Raw genomic sequence first — 9,996 nt, 5'->3', positions numbered from 1 at the left:
ACCTAGTCACCCCTAACTGCCCCTCCTGCCAGTCTGGTTGCCCCCAACTCCCCCCCTGCCAGCCTGGTCACCCCACACAGACTGCTGTTCAGTTGTTTGATCATCCCTCACTAACCCCAGGCCGGCCTGCTGTTTGGTCCTCTGTCCGGTTGTTTCAGTCATGACGGCCCCTGGCTTTTTATATATTAGGATAATATAAAACATTTTAGCATTTTCTTGCTTTTGGCCATAACATTTTATATCAAAAATAAGGAAATAAAAACAAGAAATTAAACCAGTATTCTTGCTCTTATCACTTTTGTGTTAAATAGCTTAGGAAATCATAGCTGACACAATACACCAGGAGATATATAAGAGATATAGATATAATACAAAAATACTTCCAAAAAATTTATGAGGATGATCTGAAAAATTATCAAAATTATAAAGAGTGGAGCTAAACATTTGGATACAAATTAAGTCAACTGCAGGTTGACTTAATCAGCAATAACTAAAAGTTATAATGAGGAAAAAACAAAGATTTTTCCAACAGCAACAACAAAAACATAAAATGCACCAATAAACACTTAAAAGTTTGTGAAGCTTAGATGAAGAAAATAGCTAAATTAGTATTGTAAAAGAATTGAGAAATGGAACAAGCAAACAAAAATTCGTCCTTGAAATGAACCTGATGTATATGAATCAATTATTGAAAATGAATTATTCAGTAAATAATGGTGGGAAAACTTGATTAGCTATTCAGAATACAATGTGCATATTTTCTTACTTCCATAAATATGAGATAGATTTAAGAGTTAAGTGAATACTTAAGAGATTAATTTCTAAAATACCAAATGTTAATGTTTTCACATATTTTTTAATCTAGAAAAAATATGGGTGAAATTTTATTAAACCTTTGATAAGGAAAACTTGAAGTGAAAAGAAAAGCTGCTAAAGAAGTTACAGAGAAAGAAAGGATTTTGTGTAAATGAACATTTGCCTGTGGTTGGAGGGCCTCTGTCAAGTATGTGAGCAGTTGGCGATCCTGGTTTTCCTTGGGCAAGGAGACTGGGGTGAGAGGGAGACTACTTATCACTGTGAACTGTTTCTTTGTATCTTTTCAATTTTTGAACCATGTCCATAAATTTCATTTTCAAAAATATTAATAATTTAAACAACTTGAATTTCCCATTTGAAAAATGAAAATCAATAAAGCCCCCAAAAGATTGACAGAGTTGACTACCTAAATACTTAGCATGTCAATAAATAGCAGCAAATAAAATAAAATAAAATCTAAAAATACTGAAGCATGGAGACACATTCATAAGCAATATGCCAAAAGTTGACTTAATATCCTTAATAGAAAAAGATATTGCACTAAGGGAGGACCAAAACTAATGAAGTCATCTGAAGAAAAATAGACATCAGATACAGTGGGCAATTCCTAAAGGAGGAAATACAAATGGCCAATAAACATGACAAAATATTTAATCTCCCTTCCTATCAAGGAAATTCCAAGTAAAATAGCAATGAGATATTGTTTTTCACTGATCACATTAGCAAAACTTAAAAATACTTTGCTCTTGCAAAGGTACAATAGGCAGAGCATGTTTTCACCCAGCTGATGAAAGTATAAATCAGTAAGACCTTTCTGTAAAATAATTCTGCATAGTGTATCATGAGCTTTAAAAATATTCTTCTCCTTTTCCTCAGAAATTTCCACTTCTGAGAATCTAGGCTAGAAGTAATCTAGAGTGTGGAGAGGGCTTCGTCCTGGCTGCTGGGTAGAGTGTTGTCCTGATGTGCCAACATTGTAGGTTTGATCCGATCCCTGGTCAGGGCACATACAAGAAGCAACCAATAAATGCATAAATAAGTGGAACAACAAATTGATTTTTCTCTCTGTGTCTCCCTTCCTCTCTCTCTCTCTCTCTCAAATCTTAAAAAAATATATTTATATTTAAAAAAGGGTCTCTCTCTCTCTCTCTCTCTCTCTCTCTCAAATCTTAAAAAAAAAAATCTTTATATTTAAAAAAGGGATAGAGAGCTTTGTGTATAAGATGGTTACTGCAGCATTAGTGGCAATAGTATAAAAAAGTTGTTAGAGGTGGAACTTGCAGTGGAATAGAAAGCCCCATCACATTCTCTCTGATGGCCTCACTGCTCTATTATGCTTGCAGTTTTGTCAGTCCACCGTGGAGTTCCCAGTCAGACCGATTTCCAAATTAAACCAGTGTGCCTATTTTTCACATTTAGATGTTTTGAAGTATCATATCATCTCTCAATAAAGATGATTAGGTATTTGAGGGAGAATTAGAACAGAACAGCATTGGGAAAAGTTAATATGGATTTGGAAGTTATCTGAGTTGAAAAAAGAAAGATGACATGATGTGTCCTATTGTGTACAGAGAGAGAAAGCTTATGAGGAGAAGTGGGAGGGTAACTTGAAACATTTCACCGAAGTTACTGAAATGTCAGAGCAAAAAATAATGGGCTTAGAAACTGAAATAGCCTGAAGATTAAACCCACTTGCAAGTGAATAATTAAGTTCCTTTGGCCTCTCCCTGCTCCCTGACTGTGTGTCTGTGACACATGGACCTGTTCCATTTGAGCATGTTTCCAACTCTGTCTCTTCCTCAAGAGTCAGTCTTGGAAGAAGGAGGCCCTGGTGGTATCGGGCCTTACCTCCTAGCACACAGTGTGGCCCACCTGTTTGCTAAATGACTCAGTATGTATTTTGTCGGACCTGTGAGCGATTATTTTCCATAGTATTATTTAAGTGAAGGTTTTCTTCCCAATAGGATTACCAAACCAACAACAATGACCAGGCTGTGGTTGAGATCTGCATCACCAGAATCACAACAGCCATCAGAGAGACAGAGTCCATTGAAAAGCACGCGAAGGCCCTCGTAGGGCTCTGGGACTCCTGCCTGGAGCACAACCTGAGACCCTCCGGGAAAGACGAAGACACCCCCCATGCAAAAATCGCCTCTGATATCATGAGCTGTATTTTACAGGTAGGTTGGTGTTTAACATCATGCCTAGTTGATACTGGCTTGGCAGTTTAGGTGAACATGTGATGGCTCTGAACCAAGAGCCAATATTCTATAGTGTTTGGATACTGTCAAAAGATACCGCAAACCATCAATAACTAAGCCAGACAGACCGGTCATTAATAAACCAAGCAGGTTCTATCAAACCCCTGTGAGGAGTTCAAAGGAAAACCACAGCAAGCTCTAATTTGTTGGGAAAGATAAGACACATACATATAAAAAGCTAACAATAAAGCAATGTGTGCCAAGATTTAAATGAGGAATATTGGAAAATGCAGAAAAGGAGACCAAAGAGGGAGTGGAGTCTGAACTGAGGGACAATGAGCTTGGAATATGTGGAGAGAATTGTCATTTTTAAGTGTGTTTCTTTTTTTAAAATTTATCTTTATTGTTGAAAGTATTACAGATGTCCCCCATTTTTCCCCACTGACTCCCTCCACTCCGCACGCCCCTCCCCCCCAAGCCTTCACCACACTATTGTCTGTGTCCATGGGTTATGCACACATGCATACAAGCTCTTTGGTTAATCTCTTCCCATCCCCCACCCTCTCCTTGCCTTCCCTCTGAGATTCATCAATCTGTTCCATGCTTCTACGTCTCTGGATCTATTTTGTTCATCTGTTTATTTTAATTATCCATAATAATAATACTAACCTGTTCTGATCATGTTTAAATTCTCTCCTCTGGCATAAATATCAATTTGGAATTTTGGCTCAGCCACAAAACAATTATGTGAGATGGAAATGTTGGGCAAGACACTTAACTTCCTAAGCCACAGTTTCCTCCCCATAAAATGCAACATCGTCTATGACACATTTTACCAACCAGTGATGTTGATGGCTGCTTCTCAAAAGAGAATTATTGATCAAATAAGTTGGTAAACACTGAATTCAACATTTCCCTTTTGAGCTATCACATGCTTCATTGTATATTAAAGTCTTCAGAAAGTCCTGCAATTAAGAAATCTGGTTAACGGATTAGTACAACATTTTCCACTGCGATTCAGCCATGAAACTTTCTCCCCTCGCCCCACCCGAACACAATACGTATATGAATAGCCCTCAGAACTTTGGTTCCACTAAGCACAGTTCAAGAACATCTCATTGTGTTAAAGCTCTGTGTGTAGCCGCTACTATTAGCTTCATTCCTTCTTCTACTTTTTCTTACAGTTGTCTATGCTAAACTGGAGCATATTTCATATTTCACATTCAGTCCAGGGGCTGGTGAACTGAACAAAAGACTCTACACACATTATCACACTGGTTTTTCTGTTTTGTTTTGTTTTGTTTGTTTGTTTTTTATCTTTGGAGTTAGGGATGGGAGGAGAGGAAATGGGGATTTCATGTATAATGAGAGCTTGATATTGCTTGGATATAGCAACGAAGACCGAATATATGTTCTTCATTGGTTACCTTGAATATGTTATTGACATACATCAGAAACATATTATTTTACTCCAAAGTGCCACTCCAAGGTCATGCACACAGAAAGCAGCTGCATGCTTCAGCTCCCACTGCCATTTCAAAACCACTGGTCTAGACACGAGCACAGTGCCACCCACAGAAACGGAATGCAGGCCACAAACATGAGCCACTGATGTCACTGAAACTTTTCTAGTGGCCACATTAAAAAGGAGTACAGAGAAACACATGAAATTGATTTGATAACATATTTTCCTTAACTCAATATATCCAAAATATTATTATTTCAGCTGCCGGGGTTCTTGTTCCGGCATTAAGAAGGGTTCAGCAATCTGGAGAAGGGGCTGTGTGTAACTTAATAAAGAGTCCAGAGACAAAGCATAATTTTGAAAGGCATATTGGGGGTCAGAGGAGCCTAGCTAAAGAAACTAAGATCTCCTTAGTCTCAGGACCCCATGCTTTTTATTAACACAAATTGTCCTGAGGTGAGGTGGAGATATACACTTCAAAGGGTAGGTTTCATATACACAGTCCATTGTCAGATTGGAAGTACTAGCCTATGGCTGTTCAGGTGTTTGGCCAGTAGGAGGCAATAACATGTAGATTAAGATGCCCTGAGCTGTCTGGCAGCAAACAATCATCCCTTTTCAGGTTTGGGGAAATGCCCTTGCCACTCCAGATGATTAAACCTTTGCTGTCATGCTGGAATTGGCTCCCGGCATTCAGCATGTAATCAATATAAAAAATAGTGAGATCTTTTATTTTTTCATGCTAAGTTTTATAAATCCGATGTGCGTTTTAGCACGTCTTACTTTGGAGGACTCCCCTTTCAGGGGCTCAGCAGCTTCACGTGGGTAGTGGCTCCCGGGGTAGCCAGTTCTAGAGAGTCAGGGAGATTTTCTGGATAGAGATCACCTTTGGGAAGGGTTATGGACACTAAGCAGGAATTTCACCAAATAGAAATGGTGGAGTGAGAGGACATTCCAGGCAGAAAAAACAGCTTGTGCCAAAGTCCAGATCTGTGAAAGGAGACCAAGGTCAGAAGAGCAGGCTACCCTTCTAAGTGCCCTAAATTCTAATAAAAAGCGATGTTTCGCCCTAACCGGTTTGGCTCAGTGGATAGAGCGTCGGCCTGTGGACTGAAGGGTCCCAGGTTCGATTCCGATCAAGGGCATGTACCTTGGTTGTGGGCACATCCCAGTGGGAGGTGTGCAGGAGGCAGCTGATCGATCTTTCTAACTCTCTATTCCTCTCCGTTCCTCTCTGTAAAAAATCAATAAAATGTATTTTTTTTTAAAAAAGCGATGTTTCATTCTGGGTAAGGGGTTAGGGCTTCTACTTCAAAGTTGGGGAAGAGGAAGCAAATGCTTCTGAGAAATAAAAATGCCGAACTTACTGCTGGTCAATGACTCAGTGACTCCGTAAATGAGTTTGTAAGATTGTTGAGAGTAGGGACCCAAGGACAAGCACTGATAGTTTTGGAAAGAGATAAAGAGAAGGACAAAGGGATAGGCCTCTTGGTTGAGAGGGACAAGATCCTCTCTGTAAAAAATCAATAAAATGTAATTTTTTTTTAAAAAGCGATGTTTCATTCTGGGTAAGGGGTTAGGGCTTCTACTTCAAAGTTGGGGGTGGGATGGTAAAGAGGAAGCAAATGCTTCTGAGAAATAAAAATGCCAAACTTATTGCTGGTCAATGACTCAGTGACTCTGTAAATGAGTTTGTAAGATTGTTGAGAGTAGGGACCCAAGGACAAGCACTGATAGTTTTGGAAAGAGATAAAGAGAAGGACAAAGGGATAGGCCTCTTGGTTGAGAGGGACAAGAGACACCAGCCTGTAGGGACAGTGTGGGTACAGGGTGTTCTTAGTGTGCCCTCCAAGGAGGCAGAAGGCTTTGTAATGGACAGTGGGAAAACCTAAAGGCAAACTTGTCCAGGCCACTCCTGGGGATGTGACACCAGAAAGCCAGCCCAGGAAGCAAAGCAAGGCTGTGGCCACAGCACTGGCATTTAGCTTTCATCCAATTTTAAGGAGAACTATTTGGCCCGAAATGAATGCCAAAAAGATGATTTTTATCCTACTTGTAATTTGGGTTCTTGTGGGAACCGTGTATAAATCCAAATGACTCATATTCTGTTCTGTGTTTTGTTTTTCAGTAAAATAAAGAGTAGATCAATTTTCAAAAGGCAGCCTTACCATTTTTAGCTTGCACAACAATAAAAAAGAGCGATTTTCTCTCCATCCACCCCATCTCCCCAAACAAGCAATTCCTGCAGCAGGCGAAGGCCCACCAGTTCTTTCCATGTCCTTGGCTATTTCACTTGATTTTTTTTTTCTGGCCATTTCATTGTCATTTCAAATTTAAATATGTTCACTCTCACACAAAAACTTTCTGTCTTAATTTTCCCCAAAATTGCCTTTTTCGATCTTGTTCCAATCTACCCCAAAGGACCTTTTTATGCTCCTCTTTTAATGAGTAATTATAGGGGGTGGACAAAAGTGGATTGTACAAATAAGTAATACAATAATTAGTAAATAATGATAGAAGCATAAACTCTCTGTTTTGTACATTCGCAACTGTAAACCTACTTTGGCTGACCCCTGTATCGAATTCTTTTTCTTTGTCCCTAAATTTATGAATTTGCCACATTAACCTTAAAATGATATAAAATTCCAGAATTCACCTGTTAGACATTCCTCAATATAAAATCCATACAGTTGCGCAGCATGCACTTCTGGGTTCTGCTATCTCTTGCCTTAGGTGATATGCTTTTACCAGCCCACCCTCAGTCCTTAGACAAGGTTCTCAATCTGTCATCTAGAAAATAAAGGATGAACCAGATCACCTTCCAGTTTGAAATTCTGATTCTCTTAGGAGATGCTGAGAGGTAGAATAGCAAAGAGCTTTAGAGCTTGAGGGCCTTAGAGTCAGATGCTCTTGGTCTTACATAAATGAGAGAAAACTTACTTTCTCTCTCTAAAGCTCTGTGCTGCCAACTGTAAAATGGGCATAACAACTTTGTTGCTCCTGAAGAACATCTTTTATTGTAAAAGCCACCTCCCTGTGTGGTCAAGCCACTCTCTGGAAGTGCCTATCTCAAACCATAGCTTTCTATGACCTGGTTTTTACATAGGATTGGCCAATGCCTATTTCTTTGCCCCTCAAAAAATCATAAAGGGGAAGACACCCTCCACATTAGATTGTAGGATAAATCCAAACCTGGAGAGGGTTGGAAAAATTAAAATGCACCTCAAGGAGGTTATAACCATTGACATGGCTGGTCTGCTAGAATGAGATTCTAGAGCAGTTACAGTCTCTTCTCAAACCAAATCACTCAGCAGAGCTGTTGTCAAGGTAGCTCTGCATTTCATCTCTCTCATCTTTGCTCACACTGTTGATGAGCCCTATGGAGAGGGAGATTGCCCAAGGGGGTTATCTGGGGGGAGGAATCAGAATAATCCCCAAATCATACTGTTAGAAAATCAGAAAGTATCTGTTTTTCCTCTTTAGGAAGATCCCACTGACCATTCTCTTTGATCCCACACGTCGGTTGTCTTATTTCTTCTTCCTCAGTTATGTTTCATGAAGAGTCAAAATCGGTCCCTGATTGGCATTGCATGCAAAGTGCTTTGGACACTTCTGAGAGCATTTCCAATGCAACTCTTAGGGCAGGACTGGTTATGCTGGTTTAGAAGTTTATCCAATAGGCAACCCAGCTTTACCTACCATTCACATGCAGTGTGATCTTGAGCAAATTAATCTTTTTGTGCCTCCGTTTAGTCATCTGTAAAATGCAGATGACGAGAGTAATTGCCACATAAGTTTGTTGTGCGGATTAAATGAGTAGACATTTAAAAAACAGACATAAAACCTTTAGGACACAGAAAGTGCTGCATGAGTATTGACTTTGGTGTCATCATAAGCATCATCTGCAGAAGACCCTAAAACAGCACTTTCTAAAAGGCTATTAATTTAATTACTTGTTATAGCCATTGTTCATTGCCTATGTCCCCCTCCCCAAAATGTAAGTTCTGTTTTGCTCACGAATGTAGTCCCAGCACCTAGAACAGGTGAATGTCACATAGTCAGTGCTCAAAATAATATTTTTTGAATGAATGAGTGAGTGAACAAATGAACAAATAGTTTAAGAGACGTGGCTGTTTTCTGGCTTCCACACCAATAGCCCTTCTTTCAGAGTGGGTCATGGTACTTATTTCTCAATTAGTGCCACATGAAACAGTGGCATGAAATGAAAGGAGACTGGGACACCCCCCCAGGTTCCTGAGACCCGCTCTGATTATGTGGCAGAAAATATACTGGGAAAACTTAGGCTTATGTGCCATCTAGATTTTACAAGGCTGTGCTACTAAGAACCAAGCATTTTTTATGTAAATCCAAATTTAGTTTGATTATCTAATCAATGATGCGGGATGAATAACCATAAATAGCTATTTTAATAAATGACATTTGCTATTTCTTGAGACTACTCTTTTACGGCTCTTACTTGAATTCAAGGCCAAAGAGCTTTTTAGTTGCTATCATTTCAGATAAATATCTCTTCTACTTAGCTTTATTCTTTTCAATCTTAAAACACTGGGAAACGTTCCCAACGTACATTTTCAAGAGGAAAATCTCCACCAAAAGCTCAAATTTGTGCTAATCTAGTTAAGAAATATAATTCTTGGCATCTGTAGAACAAGGGCCTCTTGTTTTGCTTCTCCAGGCAGATATAACCGTCCCCCTGAACATGTCTTTATTTCTACCCTGCATTTCACTGACTTTATTCCCTGAGTACTGGGCACTGAGTTGTGTGTAAGCTGATACACATACCAGCCTGCTCGCGTCTGCACTGAGGGGCAAGGTCTCTCACAGGCTCTGGCATTAACAGCTGCTGCTAAAGTGGTTTATTTGTGTGAGTATTCATAGGCCTTTCTTGGCACGTTAGCATTAGCATTTCTGTGCTCCAAAGAATCCTAGTGATAAGACAATTTCACGGGCCTGCGATCTACTGCATTAGCAACTCCGTTCGCTCCACCTGAGAGCAAAGCACAGCTGTTGGAAGGAGGTTGTATAGTACCTGTCAGGTCCTAGGGCCTGTGTCTGTCCAGCCTTATCTTTGCCTCCCAGCTCCTCACTCATATCCCATTGCTGTCAGCCAGGGGTCCTCATGCAAATACAAATATTGTATTTGTTCCCGTTTTGTTTTTTTACTTCAAAATAAGATATGTGCAGTGTGCAGAGGAATTTGTTCATAGTTTTTTTTTATACTATGGACAGGCCCTCCAACGGTCTGAGGGACAGTGAACTGGCCTCCTGTTTAAAAAGTTTGAGGACCCCTGCTGTCAGCAGTGCCCCTGGCTTCTTGATACATTAGGAACTGTCTAGGCACTGTTTAGAGATTGTGAGCATTTGGTCACAATTCCTTAGTGTTTATATGAACTATTTGCTTTTTGCTTCATGTTTCCCTTCTCCTATCATTTAAGAAGTTTCCAGATGACCTATGGGGGGGAGGGGGCGGAGACAGAAAAATTGAGTGTGTTA

At 39.8% G+C, this 9,996-nt stretch overlaps 1 protein-coding gene across 6 annotated transcripts in view; it reads left to right on the top strand.

Annotated features, from left to right (window-relative positions):
• The window catches only part of VEPH1 (ventricular zone expressed PH domain-containing 1), a 79,282-nt gene that overhangs the window by 19,762 nt on the left and 49,524 nt on the right, over positions 1–9,996 (top strand). For all 6 annotated transcript variants that reach the window (XM_014537953.1, XM_014537954.1, XM_014537955.1 and 3 more), the window contains one exon: positions 2,781–2,996. In XM_014537953.1, the coding sequence (XP_014393439.1) occupies positions 2,781–2,996 (216 nt within the window). The remainder of the gene's footprint in view (positions 1–2,780; positions 2,997–9,996) is intronic.

This window comes from Myotis brandtii, unplaced genomic scaffold (genome assembly GCF_000412655.1).
Source record: "Myotis brandtii unplaced genomic scaffold, ASM41265v1 scaffold186, whole genome shotgun sequence".
NCBI classification, from domain to species: Eukaryota; Metazoa; Chordata; class Mammalia; order Chiroptera; family Vespertilionidae; genus Myotis; species Myotis brandtii.
This window is presented reverse-complemented; position numbering and strand designations above follow the sequence as displayed.